Consider the following 25,570-nt stretch of genomic DNA (forward strand, 5'->3'; position numbering starts at 1 on the left):
CTCCGCACATTTTGCACTTCCGGTCTTGTAGGAAATGTATAAAGGTAATGTAGGCCATGGCATTGGCAGGATTGAGAAATCTGTATCTGTAAAATGTACGTCGTCTCATGACAAAATAAATTCATTTCTATTAAATCTGCTTGTGTCTGTATTCTTGTTACATTACAATGTGAAGAAGTGGTAGAGATATTTATCTCAATATTCGATCCCATATGGCTACAGAAACATGTGACATGTTGAGTTACACAAACAAGGTTATATTAGCACCAATGGTAAGGAGTGGGACGTTGCCAATGAGATTATTAGCACTTGATTATGGAGCTGATATTGTGTACTGTGAAGAATTGATAGACTGGAAGTTGTTACGGTCGATTAGAAGAGAGAATGGTAAGTATTATTTTGAGTCTCATCACCCAAATTTTACCTGCCAACAAAGCTAGCTCTTGAGTAACCATTTTAGTAAAACTGAAGTTTTAGATTTTAGTACATAATTATAACAGCATGCATGTGTGTTGGATGGTCAGAACACGGTTGCCTTACTTCCCCCCCCCCTCCACCCACAAATTCCAACCTTTTGCACAGAAAATAAATTGTTAGCCCTAAAAATTGCCTTTTTGCAAGCGAGATGATGGGCATTCGACAAACACAGACAAATCTGTCTTTTTTTTTTAAAAGATAAATTGTTGGCAGTGAGGAAATGTATACTAAAGTTTTCCCATTTATTTTGTCATTTTCCTGATAAGAGAAATGATGCACGCTCAATTTTTTTTCTCCAATTTCGTGTAGGCCTATAGCAGTATCTTAATGTCCTGTTTCAGAGGTTCTGGGAACTATTGATTATATAGATACGACGGACGGAACTGTTGTGTTTCGCACTTGCCAGCGAGAAAAGACTCGTGTTGTATTTCAAATAGGGACATGTGATGCAGAAAGGGCTTTGAGAGTAGCGAAGATGGTGTAAGTATCAAGTATTATCTTCATTAGCAGCATCAGGAATTAGACTCAGTTGGTCTGTACCCCAGACTATGTCTTTAGAGTGCAAGGAAATTTATTTTTTGGTTCTCATTTTCTGTACCTAGCTAACTATCTACCTTCTATGCTGTTTTGGATACCAGTGATTGAATCATACATTCGTGAAGAGCAGTCTTTCCAATTATTTCTGTGTTTCTGAACGATGCTTTACATTGTTATTATTGTCCTATGTTTCCGTGTATCATCTTGTTACGTAGGTAGTTCATAACTTGCTACTGCTCGCTCTCAGGAACCACATAGCCTACATGCTTGCTACTTCACTGGTTTCTTATTAACATTTTTCAACCCAATTTTCGCAAACATAAAGCAAAGTTAAAATGACCATCGTTGTAAGGAGTATTAGCACATTTTGTTAATGAATGTACACATGGGTGCCCGCAAGAGGAGTCAAGTGGAATTACTTGGCCCCTCCCCAGGCTTTTTTTTTTTTTTGCGAATGGTTATTGTTATTGAAGAATGTAAATTTGGAATGTAAAGGGTGTTAACACAGTCTACTATATACAGTCGCGAAGCTCAATATGTAGTAAAAATGCAAACATGGGTAGTTGCCCACCACTAGGATCGCTACTATCGCCTCATCATCGCAGATCTCTCGCCTAGCAGATGACAAACACTTTCGTTGTGTTCTTTTGGAAAAATTAACACCTTCCTTCCATTATTGAAATATTAAATGCATAAAGTTAATTTATTATTTTAATGAAGTATATTAAATTCCACCATAAACTCGAAGATACCTGCAAGAAATAAGTTAATATAATTTTTGTTTGTGCAAAACGAACTGAAATTTACTATAATAGCTTCACTCATTCAAGATTATAGCGATAATTAACTATGAAACCAATAAATATTAATTTGCATTTCCCTACACAACAATAATAATGGAAATATGAATTAATGGAGTAACTTACGTGTACCGGTACTTGTAGTGTAAGCTTACGTAGTTAACAAAGTGGGATGAGGTTAAGCAATAATAATCACACCAGAGTTGGAAATAAAACGTGATCAATGAATTTTATTGTAACGGACTTTTTCTACGTCTGTAGTAAAGCAACAAATAAAAATAACAACAAAATTAACAGCTATAATTAAAAACATGTCCTTTGAAAAAAAAAAAAGTAGGCCTAAGCAATAATAATCCCACCAGAATTGAAAATAAAACGTGATCAGTAAATTTCATTAAAACAAACTTAATTTTTCTACGTCTTTAGTAAAATAACACATAAAAATAATAACAAAATTAATAGCTACAATTAAAAATATAGCCTCTGAAAAAAGTAGACCTAACCTTTATTTCTCTGGAAATTTAGCAGCCTAAGTGACAGACCTTTAACCGGTATCTAATGTCCTTTCGGTTAGACTGAAACATTTCATTGTGAAATTTAAGGATATAATGTATTCTAACAGTCACAAAGAACTTCAAAATTAAGCGTTTTGTTTCTGCACAGCATTCTTGTGGAAACCTAGGAGCCTTTCTGAATCTTTCGGAAATCGGAAAAAGGATAACTCTGGCCTCTTTCTTTTACTGTTGCTACAATTTATAGCACTACAAACGTCTCCTCCTTGTCCCATATTATTATTCCAATTATTATATTTTAGCCATTAACATTTTCATTATAACCAATAACGAACATTTCACAAGCATCAATGTGAAATACGCAACGAGCTAGCACTCGATAGAAATACGACACAGTCCAAAGTCGACCATGGACAGTCTATTGTTTCTAGTTGCTAACCGCTTGGAGCGCTTTATCACGAGATTTGCAAAAAAACACCTCAAGCTTCACGACTGTATATAGTAGACTGTGGTGTTAACTTATACGTCGGAAATGTTTGAGGAATGGATATAGGACTTGAACACAAGCAAAGAAGTTAATATAAATATGTAGTCAGTTTTGTTTATTTTTTAATTAGCCTACAGGTACTTTTTATTTCATATTGTTTAGTGCGTCATATTTGGGCAAGATGATTATAATAGGAGCTTGTATTATAGCCCTCTTGTATTTGGATAAATCTCTCAAATGTTGCTAATTTGAAGTCCAACACCACTCCTGCGAAAACTAACTTTAAAGAAGGTTGAAAAAAAATCGCACTTCTTTTAGTGGTTATAAAAAATGAACCACTTAAATGTCAGCCTCCTGGACTGTCTGATCCACGTTTTTATAAGAATTTCAGACTCCTGACACTACGATATATATATATTTTTCTTAATTATATCTGGTCCACTATTTCGAAGTGTACACTTAGGCCGTGTCTCAAAGCTCAAGTTCATACTACACACTAGTGACTAGCAACTAGGTGACTTGTAAACTACACACTAGGGGGCTTTGGAAATGTATGCTTGAAACATGGCCTTCTTCACAGACTATTTTTCTAAAAACCATGACATCACGGTGCAGCACTGAATTAAGAAAGCAGTGTCCTAATGCGGTTTCATTACGAGTTATGTGGAAAAGATGAGGGCTTAATAATATTACAATAATGTTTAAAACATTGTACAGAAAGTACTAACAATGTCAGTGTTCAAAGTTAACGTGTTATTCTACATTATATTTACATTATTTCACTTCCAAATCATTTTCAGATTTCATAACCCCAATTGCTGATGAGGTATCCATGTTTGTTTAGCGAACAAGTCAACAATCGAGCAAGCATTTTCGTTTACTAGCTACTACGGACTTGACTGCTATGCACTATGTAGCTTTGGATCATAACTTCTGACGTCACATCCGGCTATTTAGTCAACAATCTAGTTCACTTCAGCTGAAAATGTAGCTGTGAGACACAGCCTTAAAACCGTAATGTAGGATGTCTATAAAATATTTTACACCATTCACACGTTTCTTGTGAGTTTATAAAGTTTGTCCAGAGTTTTAAATATCAGTCTCCTGGAAAAAAGAACTAGGGATATTTTTGCTGCCTAGGGAAGTACTCTTTTCTTCTTAGGTTCTTAATACTGAAGCAGATGTGCAATTTGAGAGAAACATTAAACACGGAAGTGAGATTCATCTTCTAACATTATTTTTGGAGCTTACAAATAAAAAAAAAAACAGTAATATCCCACTTAATGTCAATATACTGGTAGCCTTCACTTCTAAGAAATAATAGGCTATATAAAATTTTGAAATATACCCTGAAATTATCATATAGGCTGATATCTCTAAACCACTTACATAACTTAAAAATTGCATTTATGGCCTAGCAATAAAATAAAATGTACAAAATGTCAATCTCCTGGCAGTCAGCCTCCAGGGTCACAATTTCAGCCTTCTGGTTTTTTTATACCAGGAGGCTGACAGTCATCTTACAGTGTAATTAAACATTTTATTTACTGAAGTACGATGTAATATTAACGACATACAGGTCAATTTTGAATTTTTCGGCATTTTATACTTTTTCTAGAAATCCATTCATTCATAGTGTTCTGCCCAAGGGCAGGTCTTTCACTGCAAACTCAGAGTTCTCCAATCTTCCCTATTTTCTGCCTTCCTCTTTGTCTCTGCATATGATCCATATATCTCAATGTCGTCTATCATCTGATATCGTCTACACCAAACTCTTCTCCCGTTCACCATTCCTTCCAGTGCATCCTTCAGTAGGCAGTTTCTTCTCAGCCAGTGGCCCAACCAATTCTTTTTCCTCTTCCTGGTCAGTTTCAGCATCATTCTTTCTTCACCCACTCTTTCGAACACAGCTTCATTTCTTATTGCTAATTCGTTGCCTGACTAACAAGAATAGACGTGCCAACACTGATCAGCTGTTCTCGATTTTCTTTCGATAGGGGTAGGAGGGTAGCATTAAATCTGCTGTTCCTGGCATTATTGTGGTTCTGTATTTATTAAAAGGGATACAGTTTTTCATTGGTGACGCTTCTCTACTCCTGTGATCCAATTTGAATTCCACAAACACGAATTATCCGTTGGACTCAAAAATAAATGAAATAAGGATGTGAAAGTTTAAAAAAAAATTGTATTATCAACTTAAAAAAATTACGTACACAATAATCACAGTTAATGATAGATAACATAACATTGATGAAACATATTTAATTATAATGTATGGGATTTTAGTGAAGGATTTGAAGCATGTATGCAGAAGAATTGTTCTGAAAAATGAAAAGTACACTAAATTGAAGTCTGCTGTAACAAATAAGAAACCACCGGCTTAGCTTAGTCGGCTGATTACCTGGTTGGGTTTATTTCCGAGGCTTTTCCCAACTGTAAGGCTAATGTAAGGTGATCTATGGCGAATCCTCGGCCTCATCTCGCCAAATACCATTTATCATCAATTCCATCAATCTATACTAATAATAAATCTGTAGCCAAAATTTTTCTGGTAATTTTCGATTTTCCAAAAATAATTGGCGTTAACATGTATAATTAACCATCCTGAAACCGAAAATCGCTTTTTTGAAATTTTTGTTTGTATGTCTGTCTGGATGTTTGTTACCTTTTCACGCGATAATGGTTGAACGGATTTCGATGAAAATTGGAATATAAATGAAGTTCGTTGCAACTTAGATTTTAGGCTATATGGCATTCAAAAAACGTTATTTAAAAGAGGGGTTATAAGGGGGCCTAAATTAAATAAATCGAAATATCTCGCTTATTATTGAGTTTTGTGAAAAATGTTACATAACAAAAGTTTCTTTAAAAATGATTTCCAATAAGTTTTATTGTATGCAAAATTTTGATAGGACTGATATTTAAGGATGTACAAGACTTTTAAAATAACAATACAATACGTTTTCACCGCCGCCTCAGATTGTAGCGTTGTTGTTCCTGCAGTAATTCCCATGTGCAAAATATAAAATTTTTGAGTAGGAAAAAAAAACATATTTATTCATTCCATGGCAATGGTACATAGGAGATCGTGAATTCTTACATTTTCGAAAGAAATAAATATAATTACATACCAGTATATATGCTGTATCACTATTTAAGTTATTTGAAGGGTTCAGAACCATAGTGGGCCAAGCGCCATTTACTGAAGACGTAGAAAACAATAGTTAAAATTAAGTTATTACCATAATTCAATGGAAACATATAGCATGTAATATAAAGGTTACACATTAAAAATAAATGATATGTCAATCTTCATTAAACTATGGTTGCATGTAATAACAATTAAGAAACATGTTAAAGGAATTGTCATTGCACCAAATGAGTGTCCCTGGACCGAAATGACCGCATTTTAATTATTTAAGCACAATTTAAATTAAGTAACATATTAAACGATTTATCCTTCTATCAAACACGAATGTTCCCTGGATCAAATGTCCTATTTTAATTATGTAATTACTTTGTATTTATTTCTAACAGGTGCAGCAGAGCGCACGGGTACGGCTAGTGCTAAATAACCAAGTGAAGGAAACTCATTCGTCATTGTGGTTGCAGGGAGCATGACGTGGCAGGAATCGACGTAAACATGGGGTGTCCAAAGGAGTTCTCTGTGAAGGGTGGCATGGGTTCAGCACTTCTTAGTGACCCAGACAAGGCACAGAACATCCTCAGAACCCTGGTGCAGGGCGTGAAGGTGCCTGTCACATGTAAGATCCGCATCCTGCCCGAGCTGGAAGACACTCTCAAGCTTTGCAAAACCCTGGCTAGCTGCGGCATTGCGGCCATTGCTGTGCACGGGCGCACCAAGGATGAGCGACCTCGCCATGCCAACCACAATGACGTTATCAAAGCAGTGGCCCATAGCCTTGACATCCCCGTCATAGCCAAGTGAGTAAGGTAAATTGGGCATTCCATGCATGAGTGAACCTGAAGCTCAAAATTTAAAATTATTATTATTGTATCTTTGAATCAGGCATTAATTGGAAGAATGTACGTATATATATATATATATATATATATATGTGTGTGTGTGTGTTGTTGTTGTTTTCTAATGCCAGGCATTTGACAATAAAGTCATTTGACCTCTTGCACTCCAATATTTTTCAAAGACATTATCATGGCCAGCCACTGAAGCACAGATTTTGAGGTGTTCCGAATCCATGTCTTGGTTTGAGTTGCACAATGGGCAGTTAGGGGACTGATATATTCCAATTCTATGCAGGTGTTTGGCCAAACAATCATGGCCTGTTGCCAATCTATATATATATATCTTGAAACCTACGCATTTTTAATTAATTTTTGTTTTATTGTGTAAATGTATGACCCTAGTGCTGATGGAAATGCCAAAATGTTTAGGATGGATGAAAATGTTGTTTCCGATGTTGCCTATGATCAAATAGTAGGCATTTTCCCTGAACCAGCCATGAAAAATGTTCGTGATAGGTATTCATTCGTATTTTCAAAACGAATTGATGTCTGTGAGAAAATGTAATGAAAAGGTATAATACCAAGCATCTTTTGTTTAAAAAAGCATTACCCTTGCAAGATTTACTGTATACCATTCATATATAAGTAATATGTGTTTCATTTGCAATTATAGGCCTATACTAAGCAAAAGTGTATTAATTCACCTTGTAATGTTATGAAAAGTCTCATATATATTGCTTGAGTTAGGATATTACATTGTTATCTGTATTAAAGTACTTATTTATGTTTCCTTAGTAAGTACTGAGTGTGAGTAGAGATTAGTTGGGAGGCCAGAGGGAAAAAGACCTTTGGGGAGGCCGAGACGTAGATGGGAGGATAATATTAAAATGGATTTGAGGGAGGTGGGATATGATGGAAGAGAATGGATTAATCTTGCTCAGGATAGGGACCGATGGCGGGCAGCAGTGAACCTGCGGGTTCCTTAAAAGCCATTAAGTAAGTAAGTACTACTCATTTGCAGAAATTATTCTGACTTCAATTCACAGAAATATCCAATGATATTTCTGCAATGCTTGGGAAAAGTGGCATAAGTCAGTTTCCACAAATTTTTTTATTAATTTATTGACAACTTACGGAACATCTGCTCGCTTGGGAAAAGAGACATAAGTATTTCTCCCATTACAATAATTCACACAGAAGAAAATCATATCGACATAAACCAGTGTGAAGACAGTTTTTTCCCTTCTCCTGTAAAATTAACATTTTTGACTTGTGCCACTTTTCCCGAGCACTACAGATTTAGTAGTGTGAAAAGTAAGGGAACATTTCTGTCACACTCGTAAGAAGATTTTGAAGCTAATATTTTTCTTTAATTATTTGAGAACAGGAGTATAATTTTAGAGGAAGGTGCTTTTTGGAATAAAATATTAGGCCTACAACACTAAAAATTTGATTATTATTTACATTTATTGAAGGTTGTTACATTGAAATCCTTTTCCGAATGTCACACCTGTAAGCATGGAAAGTCCCTAGTAGGATTATGGTTTTTTGGTCGAATATGTAGAATTTCCATGTCTGTGTCTATGTTGCTGTAGGTGTGGTTGGCATTTGTGATGTGTTCTGCATATGTGCAAGTGTTGTGTGATTTGGTTATGGCTGTGATGTGTTCTTTGTAACGTGTTTGAAATGATCTCCCTTCTGTCCGATATAGAAGTTGTTGCAACTATTGCATGTGAGTTTGTATACACCTGTTAAGTTGTATTTGCTTGTTTGTGTGTTGAGATGCTTTGTAGAGTGTTTTGTGTTCTGTATGCGATGTTGTAGTTTAATTTCTTGAATGAAGATGCAATCTTGTGTGTGTTTTTGTTTTCATTTGTGTTCTTGTGTTTGTTTCTATGTTTCTTGTAATGTGTCTTTTTTATTAGTTGTCTATTATGTTGTACGAAATGGAAATATAAAAATTGGAGATTTATCCTTCGAAGAGGTGGAAAAATTCAAATATCTTGGAGCAACAGTAACAAATATAAATAACACTCGGGAGGAAATTAAACGCAGAATAAATATGGGAAATGCGTGTTATTATTCGGTTGAGAAGCTCTTATCATCCAGTCTGCTGTCCAAAAATCTGAAAGTTAGAATTTATAAAACAGTTATATTACTCGTTCTTCTGTATGGTTGTGAAACTTGGACTCTCACTCTGAGAGAGGAACATAGGTTCAGGGTGTTTGAGAATAAGGTGCTAAGGAAAATATTTGGGGCTAAGCGGGATGAAGTTACAGGAGAATGGAGAAAGTTACACAACACAGAACTGCACGCATTGTATTCTTCACCTGACATAATTAGGAACATTAAATCCAGACGTTTGAGATGGGCAGGGCATGTAGCACGTATGGGCGAATCCAGAAATTCATATAGAGTGTTAGTTGGGAGCCCGGAGGGAAAAAGACCTTTAGGGAGGCCGAGACGTAGATGGGAGGATAATATTAAAATGGATTTGAGGGAGGTGGGGTATGATGATAGAGACTGGATTAATCTTGCACAAGATAGGGACCGCTGGCGGGCTTATGTGAGGGCGGCAATGAACCTTCGGGTTCCTTAAAAGCCATTTGTAAGTAAGTAAGTAAGTAAGTCTATTATGTTGGGATTGTATTCATTTTCTTGTGATGTGTATTTGATGGGAATTAGTCAACTAGGTATCTATAACTCAGTTCTATTTAACACGTGAATGTTATATATTGTATTCAAGTAATAATTATTAAATACCAATGTATTATGTCTGCTTATCAGCATTTCTTTCCTTTAAATTTGCATGTGATGTATTGCAGTGGTGGATCAAAGGAAATTGAGTGCTACAAGGACATTGCTGAGTTCCGCAAGGAGACGGGGTGCACCAGTGTGATGTTGGCACGTGCCGCTCAGTGGAACTGCTCCATATTCCGGCCTGAAGGCATGCTGCCCCTGGATGAAGTCATTGCAGCGTACCTCCGTTACGCTGTGGATTATGACAACGCACCTGCCAATACCAAGTACTGTGTGCAGAACATGCTGAGGGACCTGCAGGAGACTCCGAGAGGCAAGAAGTTTCTTGAGGCGCAGACACTGCAGCAGATGTGGTGAGTGCAGTGTAAAACTGTATATATACTCATGGGCGGCTTATAGAAGTCTTCGTGGCAGTCATGCAGTACAGCTGTTCCAAAATTTTGAATCAACTATTTTTATGGTCCCACACCGTGTCGTCATGATCTAAGGCATCCTGCCTAGGACTCGCATTACGAAATTCGCACTGGTTCGAGTCCTCATGGGAAAATAAATTTTGTCATGAAATTTCGGCCAGTGTATGGAACCAGTGCCCACCCAACTTCGTGATGCACTTGGGGAGCTATGATAGGTAGCGAAATTCATTGCGAAAGCCAGGTATAACAGCTGGGGGGATTATTGTGCTAACCACACTATACCTCCATTCTGGTTGAATGATCGTCCACCTCTGCTTCGGCACGTGGGGCCAGAAGCCAGCTGGGTCAGGGTCCTTCAACGGCTGTGGCGCCAAGGATTATTATTATTATTATTATTATTATTATTATTATTATTATTATCTATACTAATAATAAATCTAGCCGAAATTTTTCTGGTAATTTTCGATTTTCCAAAAATAATTGGTTCTAACATATACAATTAACCACCCTGAAACCGAAAATCGCTTTTTTGAAATTTTTGTTTGTATGTCTGTATGTCTGTTACCTTTTCACGCGATAATGGCTGAACGGATTTCGATGAAAATTGGAATATAAATTAAGTTCGTTGTAACTTAGATTTTAGGCTATATGGCATTCAAAATACATTATTTAAAAGTGGGGTTATAAGGGGGCCTGAATTAAATAAATCGAAATATCTCGCTTATTATTGATTTTTGTGAAAAATGTTACATAACAAAAGTTTCTTTAAAAATAATTTGCGATAAGTTTTATTCCTTGAAAAATTTTGATAGGACTGATATTTAATGAGATAAAAGAGTTTTAAAATTAAAATAACTGCCATCTAAGGCCATGTAATGAATTAAAAAACAAATGACTTCGTCTATAAGGGGCCTTGGACAGCAACAATCGAAAGCTATGAAAGATAGCCTACAGAGAATGTTTCTGTGTTTGTATGAAATAATATCAGAAGCTAAATTAACTGATTTGTATAATGAATTATTAATTCACCATTGGAAAGTGTAGTTTTTCTAGCTGGACATAATGCTATAATGTTATTACAGTACCTTCTGAGTGAATCGAGGACAGGTAAGATTAAAATAGCTTCTTATGCACAGAAAACTTGATAGGCTATTCTGTACATTCGTTTCCTTTATTTCCTAAACTAATTTTTATGACCAAATGAGTGGTCTCTGGATCAAAATGATCGCATTTTAATTATGCAAATACAATTTAAATTAAGTAACATAATAAACGATTTATCCTTATACCAAACACGAATGTTCCCTGGATCAAATGTTCTATTTTAATTATGTAATTACTTTATATTTATTTCTGACGGGTGCAGCGGAGCGCACGGGTATGGCTAGTTATTACTATTTTTATGATTCAGCTTACTGTTTTTCCTCCCATGCCTTTAGAAAGAACCCTGTTCTGCTGTTACCTGTTTCTAATTTAGATAATACACTGTGCTCCAAAAAGCCGTAGTGGAGTTTCAGAAGATTATATTTTTTGAATGAATAGAGGTAGAAATGTAATATTGGTGCCAGATGAAAATAAAATTCTCAAAGTTTTTCGTCTGTAAGTTTGAGGCACTGTAAGAAACAAAAGACAGTAAAGGCCCATTCACAATGAAAATTAAACATAACCGTAACATAAACACAGAAGTTTGCGCCCAGGCTACCAAACGGGATCATTCACAGTGATTCACAGAAGCATTGACATAAACATTACCGTAAGACGTTAACATGAAAGTTTGCAAACTCCAAACTTTCATGCTTATGCTTACGTGATTTGCAAACAGGACACAATCGTAGAGCACTGAAATATACGACAGAATATGAGGAAATGGCGTCGTCGTTATGTTTCCATGGTTACTAAGTATGTTTGCTGTTATGTTTATGTTCCCATTGTGAATGATGGTATGACTTCTTGATTTTACCGTAACATTTATATTATGTTTAATTTTCATTGTGAATGAGCCTTAACAATCGAACAAATGCAGTAATTTTCATTGTTCCAATTAATTATACAAGATGGCTGTCTAAAGAAAAGTGCAATGTGTTTTGTGGCTGGCAAAATTTGAATTTGTGACTCGCTGAACAGCACAAGCCCAAAAAACTGTTCATTGAACATATCCACAGCAAACTCTTACCTTTTGTGTTGATCATCTGGGTGAAATGCATGTAACAATTGAAGTTTATAAGGAGTCAGATGAAGACGTTTCTTTAAAGCTCTATGAACTGTTACTGTAAGTCTTAATGTCAGGCACATTTATGAACTGATTTCTTTGGACTCTGAACAAATGCTCTTCAGATGGCTTCTGTCATTTCATGATTTGTCAATAGTCTTCCACTATTTCCCCAACTGGCTTCCAGTCTCTTTTAACTGTCTATTCCAACGACGAATGTTATTCTCGTGTGGTGGTTCTTCGTTAAATATGCGACGAAATTCACTTTTTTTTGGACATCCATCTTGTATTATTAATTGTAACAATGAAAATTATTGCATTTGTTCGATTGTTACCGTCTTTTGTTTCCTTCAGTGCCTCAGACTTACAGACGAAAAACTTTGAGAGATTTATTTTCATCTGGCATCAATATTACATTTCTGCCCCTATTCATTCAAAAAATATAATCCTCAGAAACCCACCATGACTTTTTGGACACAGTATATATGTATAACTCACGAAACTCCCTAATACCCTAATTTAACAGTGAATAAGTTTTCATGTGTCCACAGTGTTCACTGCACATGTGTGAAAAGGAAATTGGCAAAGGCTTGCTATCGAAGTGTGTCGTAGCTGAATGGAATAATGCTTGAAGCTTACCTTTCGAAATTATAAAATGTAATTTTTTTTATTATAAATTAGGTTTTTCTACGACCATACTGAAATTAAGTTATTATGCAATGATCATCTGTGTCGAAATGACATTCATTTTTTTACAGATTTCTTATTTCAATAAATACCATTGATTTCGAGATGTTAAATGCTTTAATCAAATGTTTGATTTTGCAGATAGTAAAGTATTGGTCACTTTTACAGCTTCCACAGTTATTTCCATTTCATCAAAATTGCTTGAATCGGACATTATTCGATAATTTTTATATTTCAGTTAATGTTAAAACTTACAAAAAGGAACTATGATTTCATTTATTTATTTTCGTACCTACAGGAACTGCAAATAAAAATCACTGGCATTCTTTTGTTTCCCACTATCTCAAATGTCACTGTTTTGTTTTCCACTATCTAAAACTATATTCATATTTCCATATTGTCAATATGAAGAAGTATGTATCTAAACATTAATTTGAATTTTTAAGTAATTGATTAACTAGCAGATTTACTCTTGTTAATTATGTAAGTCTGTGTGGCTTACAGCTGTTTCGGTGCTTCTTCACACCATCCTCAGAGCCTACTAGATCTCGGCGTCATCTCGAACTTCTCTGCCTGTTATGTGGGTGTGTTTGATTGTTGAAAGGTGTTGAAAAGTGGAGTCAAATAGTGTGCGTGTGTGTGTGCACGCGCGCGCGCTGAAATTGATCTGTGTGTTGAGAATTTGATCAGGGTGTGTTTTAGTGTGTTTGTATATTTCGTATTGTTCTAGTGTGTTGAGTTTCTGGTTCTTGGGTTGTATGTGTAGGATTTCCATGTCCGCATATCCGCCTTAAAACACACCCTGATCAAATTCTCAACACACAGATCAATTTCAGTACACACACACACTATTTGACTCCACTTTTCAACACCTTTCAACAATCAAACGCACCAACATGATAGGCAGAGAAGTTCGAGATGACGCCAAGATCTAGTAGGCTCTGAGGATGGTGTAATGAAGCACCGAAACAGCTGTAAGCCGCACAAACTTACATAATTAACACGAGTAAGTCCGCTAGTTAATCAATTACTTATATTCAAGTGTTAAAAGTAGTGTATGCAAGATTCAAAATAGTTTAATTTTTAATGAATTAATTAATTTTTGTTTAACCTTACTAAAGGTCGTAGAAAAACAGTTGTATGTAACTCTCATATAATGGCTATTAAGACACTCGTGCAGATTTTGATGCTCGCTCCACTCACGTCTAAACTGACTCCAGCACTCGTGTCTCAATAGCTGTTATCATCATCGCGTAAATAAGTATTGCATTGGTGTGGCTTCAGTGCTCTGTGGGAGCTGGGTGAATACTGCCACAAAAAGCAGCTGGAGTTGAAGGCATGCGGCCTGCAGGACCGATACAATGTTACGCCAGGATTGCTGGAGCCAAAACACAAAAAGAGAAAAGTTGACGATGATGTGACGGAGATGCGATGTGCCTTCCTGCGCAGCCTCTACACTTCAGATGTGGACCTGCCGAAGACGCGCCTGCTGTCTTGCGCCCGTAGCAGGGGCCTCAAGAACCCAGTGTACACCACACAACAGGAGGACAAGCTGTTCAGGTCCATTGTTACATTTGATGGCAAAAAATACAGCTCATCTTATTGGTAAGGCATCAGATATGGAGTCATTTCAAAGATTTTTCTTGTACACTTGGTCAACCAAATATGATGGTACAGTGAAATGCCAGTATAACGAACTTGGGGGGGATTGCTGTAATTATTTTTGTTATAGTGAAATTTCGTTAAACCGAAAATTGATTAAATTTGCCTACAAATTGTGTCCCATATTATGGAATAATAGATACTGTACCTGTATACTTACTGGCTTTTAAGGAACCCGGAGGTTCATTGCCGCCTTCACATAAGCCCGCCATTGGTCCCTATCCTGAGCAAGATTAATCCATTCTCTATCATCATATCCCACCTCCCTTAAATACATTTTAATATTATCTTCCCATCTACGTCTCGGCCTCCCCAAAGGTCTTTTACTGTATATCCATATTTTATTGCAACTTCAATAAGAATTGGTACCATAATGATAATTATGCAATTCAACAACTGAATAGGCTTTACCGTTCTCCAACCAGGAGATCAACCGTGAAAGGAATGTGCTTACTATTGCGTCATCTATTGGAACGAAGTATATATATATAATATTACCATTATAACGTCAGTTTAAAAACCATGCGCTCTCCTCCATATGTTATTTCCTGTATGGAGAGATTAAAAGACCAGGAGATTAACCGTGATCTAATTTTGTAACTAGAGTAGTATCAATATGTGTGATCAATGTTATGGTTTGTGCTGTGAGAGCTAGCCAATAGAGATAAGAGTACCCACGTGTGTGACCTTATGACATCAACATTCATTCACAGCATTATCCCGCTTCGTCTCAGTCCCCGAAGACTTTCTCGTGGTTGGAGTACAGTACAATAGGCTTTACTTCACTTTTCTTCTCTCCTTTGTCTACTTCTTCAATGATTTTTCTTTTCTCGTCTAGCGAAAACTTCGTCTTTTCTGCTGTACTTGTTTCTTTAGTTCTTCCGTCAACAACGTTTAGGAACAAACTGCCTTCGAAAGTTCGATTTTATTAAACCGTTTCATTTAAATATAAATTCAAACCACAACTATCGTGTCTTCGGAAGTGCATTCAGAAAACCCACTGAAACCAAGGGTGACCGATGCAATTGCTTGTATGTTGTAACTTGCATTAATGTTTCAGTAATAGTATTTTTGCAAGAAATTGTAATTCACTTGCAGGACAACTTTAAGCAGCAACTTTTAATATTGCAGGGAGAAAAACAAACGCCGAGCAGAGCAGGGAGCGGCTCTGGTGTGCTTGTGTGCACTCGGTATTGTGGATATCCGCACTTTGACTCATGACGGGAATGTGCATTGAGTAAGTATCCACTAGTTCTGATAGCTGAGCCTAGATGTAGCTTGCAAGCAGTATGAAAGTTATGTGACAGTTTGGCACAGTCTTGCCAGAATACATTCCAGCAGATTATTGGTCATTTCTAAATAAGAAATCCGTGCTCTTACAGAAGTGGAAATGTGCTGCTTCCTCTAGAACATCTCCCTGTGAACCAAATCTGTTTAAGAGCTGTAATGAATGTGTGAAAATTCAGAGGCAACATCTGCTGTAACTCAAGTAAGCATGTTAAATTGTGAAACTCTATCAAAGTAGCTGTTACTGGTATTGATTTGAGGACCCGTGATTTTGTCGCTGGTTTCGACTGTGACTTAGTTCGGAAATCACAGCTCTAAGAAATCATCATCTCCACTCGATATGTGACTCATAGTGATGATGGAGACTGATATGTATATATACATGATATTTGCCACGAAAGTCGTCTGTAGCTGCATAGAATTGGAATATATCAGTCCCCTAACTGCCCATTGTGCAACTCAAACCAAGAAATGGATTCGGAACACCTCAAAATCTGTGCTTCAGTGGCTGGCCATGATAATATCTTTGAAAAATATTGGAGTGCAAGAGGTCAAATGACTTTATTGTCAAACGCCTGGCATTAGAAAACAACAACATATATACATGACAGCTCCAGACAACTGCAAGTCATAGTAACTCGAAGGACAACCTAACTGGGATCTGTTATTGTCCCACTGAAATGTTTAAGATCGGCAATACTGTGATACTCAAATTATGTCCACACGTTGATGAATGCACTCACTATATTTGTCTATTTCTTGACAAATGATTTGGAAACATTCTTGAACGAATATATGCACCCACACATCACCACAAGTTTGTTACTTGTCATGCTAATCAGTATTGTTTATACACTGGTCAAAAAAAGTTAGGCATAATTAGGCATATAACTGTTTTTATTAATTAAAATAAAATAGATAAATTATAATTGGTTTTCTTGGTTCCACAGAATAAACTTAAAAGTAGAAATACACTATTTGTTAACAATGGACTCAATATGAAATGAAAAAGTTGCATTGTTTGAAAACAACGGAAAAGATAAGGGAAGTTGAAATTCGTACATCATCAAAGAAAAGGAGGTGGTGCTTTCAGTACCCTGTTTAATAACGTGTTGGTCCTCCACGAACCCTGAGGCACTCTTGTATGCGACGGGGCATACTCAGTACCAATGCATCTAAGCTCTCCTGAGGCAAATTGTCCCATTCTTCCAAGGCAGCATTCCTGAGTTCTTGAATCATTAATGGGTGATGTGGACGATTGGAAATGGCTCTCCTGAGAAAGCTCCATGCATGCTCTATGCAGTTCATATCCGGTGAGCATGCTGGCCAATCCATTCTTCGGATCCCATGTTCTACAAGATACCGCTGCACACTATGAGCACGATGAGGCCGAGCATTATCGTCCTGTAGAGTGAACCCTTCTCCTACAGTCTCTGCAAAACCACTTACTATGGGTTGGAGGATGTTGTTCTCATACACGGCAGCAGTCATGTTTCCCTCTATTGAAACCAGTGGTGTGCGGCGGCCAAACATGACACCTGCCCAAAACAAGATTGAACCACCAAACTGTTGGTGACGTTCCACAGTCATTGAGGGATGATTTCGTTCCCCTGTTCGTCTCCATACGCGAATAGAGTTGTTGTCAGGGTGTAGGCCCATTCTCACTTCGTCTGAGAATAAAGTTCTGGTCCATTGGCCTCGTGTCCAATTCTCATGTGCTCCAGCCCATCTTGCACGAGCACCCCTGTGATGTGGATGGAGTGCTGGAGTCTTGAGTGGTCTTCGAGCATACAACCCTATGTCATGAAGTCTATTGCGCACAGTTTGGCTACTTACAACAACACCAGTGGCTTCGCGCAGGTCATGGCGCAGAGTTGTAGCTGAGGCTATAGGGTTCGTACGTGCAGATAACCTTACATACCGGTCCTGACCTGGTGTTGTTTTGCGTGGACGGCCTTCGCGAGGTCGATCTGCTATTGACTGGGTTTTCTGGAACTTTCTCCACAGTCTGGAGACAATACTCTGATTCACATGAAGGATGTTAGCAATATCAACTTGTCTCATGTTTTGTTCCATCAAAGTGATGATTTTGATGCGGTCTGCCATTGTACTGCACTATGAAGCAAAATGACACTGACTGAAATCTGCTCGAATTACAGGCTTTTCTTTACTAGCCGTGATTTGGACGTTACCTAGTGATGCAGACTAAAGCAAATGAAAGAGTTTGAATTGGTAAACATAACACGTGCCACATAAAACCAAAAGAAACATAAATATCAGGTATTATTGGGTAAACTGGAAATATGCTTAACTTTTTTTGACCAGTGTATAATACATATGACACCGTTATGCCAATTCACAGAAAAGTGATAAAACATAAACGTCTGGTAATGAGAATCATCTGCAGTTGCCAAGAATTATTCCAACACAAAAATCACACTGTGACAAAATCGCTATTATCTATTACATCGATTTTTTCGGAGCTGTCACAGTTTGGAGTTTTGATGACAAAATGCGATCACACCGCACCTCTAGCTGTTATTTAGAACACAATATATTAATAGTAATAATAATTTATTTACTTACTATTAAAATGTAATGTGCTAGCCAACAGTGATTAGCAAATAATAGGAAATGAGTCCGGAGTCCAGCACCGAAAGTTACTCAGCATTTGCTCAAATTCAGTTGAGTGTAAAGCCCGGAAAAAAACCTCAACCAGGTAACTTGCCCTGACCGGGATTCGAACCCGGGCCACCTGCTTGTTTATTTGTACAGACCATTGCAAACATGCCAAAACAAAAAGAATACTCTGTGGATGTGAGACAACCTGTTTTAAACGCTTTGAAGAAGGGAAAATCGCAGGCTAGCGTTGCTAAAGATTTTGATATATCACAATAACTCATAAGTGTGTGGAGTCGATGGCAAAAACAAGAAGGTCAGTAGACAATAAGTCAAGGTCTGGTCGTCCTCGGAAAACAACAGTGAGGGAGAACAGAATGATTTGTAAGCAGTCGGTTGCTGATCCATGAAAATCGGCTCGACAAATTAGGGATGATCTAGAGCAGCACCATGGACTGAACCTACGTGTCTCTACTGTGAAACATCGCCTAGAAGCTTGTGATTTAAATGGTAGACGACCATCATGAAAACCAATCAAATCCAAAAAATAGGAAGGCCAGGTTAGAGTTTGCAAAAATGTATCAAACATGGAACGCTACAGACTGGTATAAGGTGATGAGAGTAAATTTAATTTATTTTCTTCTGTTGGTGTGCAGTATGGACATCGACCAAAAGAGAGAAAATACCAGGTACCAACCATTAAGCACGGTGGTGGTAGCATCATGGTGTGGGGTTATTTTTCTAGAAGTGGGTCCTCTAGTCCAAATAGAAGGGAGTATGATCGTTTCATGTATAGTGACATTTTAGAAAAGAATATGGGAGGAAGAATATGTCACATAATTGAATTTTTCAGCAGGACAATGATCCAAAACACACTTCCGGCCATTTAAAAAAAATTCTTTGTAGATAAAAAAATCAAATTTTTGGATTGGCCAAGCCAGAATCCAGATCTTAATCCTACTGAATATCTCTGGGATGAATTGAATCGACGTGTTCGTCGTAGAAGTTACTCAAATAAGGATCAGTTCTTTACTGCCTTATTGGAAGAATGGTCACAATTTCCACTCGAGCGATTGCAAAATCTTGTGGATCCAGTGCCAAACAGATGTGCTGCTGTGATAGAAGCTCAGGGTATGCAACGAAATACGGATTGTTTTCTCAGAGTCCAGAATATTTTTGTTTTATTATTACATAATTGGATTTTCAAATTACTTTTGATCCAGAAGAATTTCAATTATTTTTTACGCAAGATAACTCTGTTTAACTAAATCCTTTCAAATTCCCTTTTATGAGGTTCAGAAGATTGTAATGGAAATTCTGAAGGCCTCTCTTCAAATTCTACACTATCATCTATATGTTAACACGTAAATTTTTGTTTTAATGTACAAATTGAATCAGTATTTTGCTCGTTTCATTTCCCTTTATCTTTTATGTTTGTTAATTCCGGATCCCAGTGGTCAACCTCACTTGAGGACGGATGATTTGTAATAAATCTTAGTAGTTCGTACTAAATGGAATAGAAATACATACTTTTTAATTATCCACTGACATTTTTTCTATTCAATACTTATCTTTATGTAATTGTGACATATGCTTTCTACAAAATACTTTTGAGCGCTACTGTAGTGTCAGAAAACATTCATCACATGAATCATTAGTTCACTTTTTAGACTTATAATAACAGATATTTTAATGTAAGTCTAGTAGTATTGCAATACATTAATAGTATGTTCCATATTTTAATTTTTTTTTTTTTTGTAAAAACATACATTCCTAAATAGAACATTTAAAATCCTAAAATATCCTAAAACATGGGTTGAAAAATCCTAATTGTAGTTGTTTAAAACATAAAAATCCAGGATTGTTGATCACACAGTCTTAAGACACATTAAAAGTTAATTTTAATTACATTTTTGTCCTTGTTTTTTTAGTCACGTTATGGCAATCATGGTCTGAAAGAGTCAGATGAAACTGTTATATTTTATGTAGTACTAGCCGTACCCGTGCGCTCCGCTCCACCCGTTAGAAATAAATATAAAGTAATTACATAATTAAAATAGGATATTTGATCCAGGGAACATTCGTGTTTGATAGAAGGATAAATCGTTTATGTTACTTAATTTAAATTGTATTAAAAAAATTAAAATGCGATCATTTTGATCCAGAGACCACTCATTTGGTCATAAAAATTATTTTAGGAAATACAGGAAACAAATGTACAGAATAGCCTATTAAATTTTCTGTGCATAAGAAGCTATTTTAATCTTACCTGTCCTCTTACCTATTACTGTAATAACATTATAGCATTATGTCCATCTAGAGAAACTACACTTTCCAATGGTGAATTAATAATTAATTATACATATCGGTTAATTTAGCTTCCGATATTACTTCATACAAACACAGAAACATTCTCTGTAGGCTATGATTTACAGCTTTCGATTGTTGTTGACCAAGGCCCCTTATAGACGAAGTCATTTGTTTTTTATTTTATTGCACCACCTTAGATGGCGTTGTTATTGTAATTTTGAAACTCATTTATCTCATTAAATATCAGTTCTATCAAAATTTTACATGGAATAAAACTTATCGGAAATTATTTTTAAAGAAACTTTTGTTATGTAATATTTTTCATGAAAATTAATAATAAGGGAGATATTTCGATTTATTTAATTCAAGCCCCCTTATAACCCCCCTTTTAAATAAAATATTTTGAATGCCATATAGCCTAAAATCTAAGTTACAACGAACTTAATTTATATTCCAATTTTCTTACAAATCGGTTCAGCCATTATCGCGTGAAAAGGGAACAAACATCCAGACAGACAGACATACAAACAAAAATTGCAAAAAAGCTATTTTCGGTTTCAGGGCGGTTAATTATATATGTTAGGACGAATTATTTTTGGAAAATCGAAAATTACCAGAAAAATTTCGGCTACAGATTTATTATTAGTATAGATAAGTACATCAATTATATGTTAGACTCCTTCCTTTCTTTTTTTTTTCAGGCTTGGTGTGGAAGTAGCTACCTGGGGACATGTGCATTTCTTTCCTCCACATTTTACCTCGCATCGGCAGGACAGCAGTTGCTGCAGCTATTTTCTGTGAAACTTGTTCCTCTGTTAAGACATTTACGAGCAGAGAAATTGTATATAATAATGAAATACACACCTCATCATCAACAAATATTTTCTAATTAACATCTTTTTTTTAGGAAATTTCACACCAAGTTCCTAAATCCTATAATGAAGCAGGTTTATATCAATTCGCCATATAGGCACATCGTTAACCAAATAACTAGAGTGTCAGCTTTCCATGCTGACAACCTGGATTCGAATCCCTGCAGATCCAAGTGGAATTTGTAGTGGACAAAGATTTTCACGGGGTGTTCCCATTTCCCCTACTGGAATTCCACCATTGCTCCAGTAATCATCATCATCATCATAATGCTATGTATAGTTTGCTTTGCATGGTGCATCGAGTGCAACATTGAAAGTGGCAGCAAGTATACCACAGCTTTGGCTCGCCACTCCTAGATGGGGATACTCAGATGAATGACGAAGATGGCTATCTGCCATTGGAGAAAAATATATACCAGTTGACACGTAAATAACGGAATTCAGAATTTCATTCATTCATCCATAGTTTTCTACCCAAGGGCAGGTCTTTCACTGCAAACCGAGCATTCTCCAATCTTTCCTATTTTCTGCCTCCCCCCCCCCCCCACCAGTGGATGGCCCATAGACAAGCACCACAGCTTTAGGCTTATTGTACAACCTCCTTATATTGTGATGGTTTTAAGTCCATTTAGGATCGCTCTTCAGGCATGAGATTACTGCATGGTACCATCATATCAATTCAGCCACAGCATCCTGTTCTGAACTACGTAAATATTAATTTTTGGCCCTACAGAATTCATCTGTTATGGTAACAATTGTTATTAGAGGAGAAAAATTCGCTCTGGCGCCGGGGATCGAACCTGAGTCCTTGGTTCTACGTACCAAGTGCTCTAACCACTGAGCTACACCTAAGTTCAATCCACAGCACAGGATCAAATCCCCCTCCTCTAGTGTTTTTCCCTTTGTGGCCTTACTCCATGTAATTATGATACAAGGAGCACACTCAATTGAGTGACTTGGTGGCCGGGATTCCACAGTATATTATGCTTTGTTGAGTGAAGAATCTACGTAAAGATTAATTTTTGGTCCTACAGAATTCATCTGTTATGGTAACAATGGTTATTAGAGGAGAAAAATTCGCTCCGCCACTGGGGATCGAACCCGGGTCCTTGGTTCTACATACCAAGTGCTCTAACCACTGAGCTACACCTAAGTTCAATCCACAGCACAGGATTAATTCCCCCTCCTCTAGTGTTTTTCCCTTTGTGGCCTTACTCCATGTAATTATTATACAAGGAGCACACTCAATTGAGTGACTTGGTGGCCGGGATTCCACAGTATATTATGCTTTGTTAAGTGAAGAATCTACGTAAAGATCAATTTTTGGTCCTACAGAATTCATCTCTTATGGTAACAATGGTTATTAGAGGAGAAAAATTCGCTCTGCCGCCGGGGATCAAACCCGGGTCCTTGGTTCTACATACCAAGTGCTCTAACCACTGAGCTACGCCTAAGTTCAATCCACAGCATGGGATCAAATCCCCCTCCCCTAGTGTTTTTCCCTTTGTGGCTTTACTCCATGTAATTATTATACAAGGAGCACACTCAATTGAGTGACTTGGTGGCCGGGATTCCACAGCATATTATGCTCTGTTAAGTGAAGAATCTACGTAAAGATTAATTTTTGGTCCTACAGAATTCATCTGTTATGGTAACAATGGTTATTAGAGGAGAAAAATTCGCTCCGCCACTGGGGATCGAACCCGGGTCCTTGGTTCTACATACCAAGTGCTCTAACCACTGAGCTACGCCTAAGTTCAATCCACAGCACAGGATTAAATCCCCCTCCTCTAGTGTTTTTCCCTTTGTGGCCTTACTCCCTGTAATTATTATACAAGGAGCACACTCAATTGAGTGACTTGGTGGCCGGGATTCTTCAATATATTATACACTGTTAAGCGAAGAATCTACATAAAGATTAATTTTTGGTCCTACAGAATTCATCTGTTATGGTAACAATGGTTATTAGAGGAGAAAAATTCGCTCTGCTGCCGGGGATCAAACCCGGGTCCTTGGTTCTACATACCAAGTGCTCTAACCACTGAGCTACGCCTAAGTTCAATCCACAGCATGGGATCAAATCCCCCTCCCCTAGTGTTTTTCCCTTTGTGGCTTTACTCCATGTAATTATTATACAAGGAGCACACTCAATTGAGTGACTTGGTGGCCGGGATTCTTCAATATATTATACACTGTTAAGCGAAGAATCTACATAAAGATTAATTTTTGGTCCTACAGAATTCATCTGTTATGGTAACAATGGTTATTAGAGGAGAAAAATTCGCTCCGCCACTGGGGATCGAACCCAGGTCCTTGGTTCTACATACCAAGTGCTCTAACCACTGAGCTACGCCTAAGTTCAATCCACAGCACAGGATTAAATCCCCCTCCTCTAGTGTTTTTCCCTTTGTGGCCTTACTCCATGTAATTATTATACAAGGAGCACACTGAATTGAGTGACTTGGTGGCCGGGATTCTACAATATATTATACACTGTTAAGCGAAGAATCTACATAAAGATTAATTTTTGGTCCTACAGAATTCATCTGTTATGGTAACAATGGTTATTAGAGGAGAAAAATTCGCTCTGCCGCCGGGGATCAAACCCGGATCCTTGGTTCTACATACCAAGTGCTCTAACCACTGAGCTACGCCTAAGTTCAATCCACAGCATGGGATCAAATCCCCCTCCCCTAGTGTTTTTCCCTTTGTGGCTTTACTCCCTGTAATTATTATACAAGGAGCACACTCAATTGAGTGACTTGGTGTCCGGGATTCTACAATATATTATACACTGTTAAGCGAAGAATCTACATAAAGATTAATTTTTGGTCCTACAGAATTCATCTGTTATGGTAACAATGGTTATTAGAGGAGAAAAATTCGCTCTGCCACCGGGGATCAAACCCGGGTCCTTGGTTCTACATACCAAGTGCTCTAACCACTGAGCTGCGCCTAAGTTCAATCCACAGCATGGGATCAAATCCCCCTCCCCTAGTGTTTTTCCCTTTGTGGCTTTACTCCATGTAATTATTATACAAGGAGCACACTCAATTGAGTGACTTGGTGGCCGGGATTCTACAATATATTATACACTGTTAAGCGAAGAATCTACATGAAGATTAATTTTTGGTCCTACAGAATTCATCTGTTATGGTAACAATGGTTATTAGAGGAGAAAAATTCGCTCCGCCACTGGGGATCGAACCCGGGTCCTTGGTTCTACATACCAAGTGCTCTAACCACTGAGCTACGCCTAAGTTCAATCCACAGCATGGGATCAAATCCCCCTCCCCTAGTGTTTTTCCCTTTGTGGCTTTACTCCATGTAATTATTATACAAGGAGCACACTCAATTGAGTGACTTGGTGGCCGGGATTCTACAATATATTATACACTGTTAAGCGAAGAATCTACGTAAAGATTAATTTTTGGTCCTATAGAATTCAGCTGTTATGGTAACACTTTATATTCGCAATTATACGTCCACGTACTGATAACACTTTGCATTTAAACAGTTCTATCTCGACAACTGTTAAGTATGGACCACATATTCATACACTCGCACAAACCGCACACAAAATACAACTAAATCACGCACTTGACACTTGGATTGCTGGCACACTAACTGAGAATAAGTTAACTCCTTTCTGCATACTGGGGCAAATATGGCACATACCAGTTTTATATTCATATAACTTATACAGAGTGATTTATATAGAACTGACACATTTCTTTCATTAATTGTTTCAAAACGAATTGCGCTAGCGACAACTTATTGTACCTAAAATGTAGAGGAATTTTGGGAGATTATTTACCTCTATAGCAAATGTTGAAAATGTCCTCCATCCTGCATAAGGCACAACTCAGCACGTCGTTCCATGTTACTGGCCACTCGTTGGAGGACTCTGTTGTTAGCTTGAATCTCCTGTGTGATGTTGTACTTCAGATCGTC

The 25,570-nt window shown here is 37.2% G+C and overlaps 1 protein-coding gene across 2 annotated transcripts; it reads left to right on the plus strand.

Moving 5' to 3' along the window:
• The first annotated feature begins 18 nt into the window (after positions 1-18).
• Dus2 (Dihydrouridine synthase 2) lies at positions 19-21,623 on the plus strand. Of its 2 annotated transcripts, XR_011335363.1 has the most exons (8): positions 19-387; positions 819-957; positions 6,426-6,758; positions 9,623-9,910; positions 14,151-14,471; positions 15,660-15,765; positions 15,911-16,017; positions 21,446-21,623. XR_011335363.1 is itself a non-coding variant. In XM_069842646.1 (7 exons), exons 1-6 carry the CDS (start codon positions 213-215, stop codon positions 15,763-15,765), a joined length of 1,362 nt encoding a protein of 453 aa, XP_069698747.1. In that variant the 5' UTR covers positions 20-212; the 3' UTR covers positions 21,446-21,623. The 2 variants fall into 2 exon arrangements, 1 of the variants encoding a protein (XP_069698747.1); XM_069842646.1 differs by lacking the exon at positions 15,911-16,017 and having other exon boundaries at positions 20-387.
• Positions 21,624-25,570: the final 3,947 nt, after the last annotated feature.

Source organism: Periplaneta americana, chromosome 12 (genome assembly GCF_040183065.1).
Source record: "Periplaneta americana isolate PAMFEO1 chromosome 12, P.americana_PAMFEO1_priV1, whole genome shotgun sequence".
Taxonomy (NCBI): domain Eukaryota; kingdom Metazoa; phylum Arthropoda; class Insecta; order Blattodea; family Blattidae; genus Periplaneta; species Periplaneta americana.

Coding starts and splice junctions, on each gene's coding strand:
- Dus2 (XM_069842646.1), top strand. CDS start 213: ATGGCTACAGAAACATGTGACATGTTGAGTTACACAAACAAGGTTATA. Junction 388..818: donor GTCGATTAGAAGAGAGAATG/GTAAGTATTATT, acceptor GTCCTGTTTCAG/AGGTTCTGGGAACTATTGAT. Junction 6,759..9,622: donor GACATCCCCGTCATAGCCAA/GTGAGTAAGGTA, acceptor GATGTATTGCAG/TGGTGGATCAAAGGAAATTG.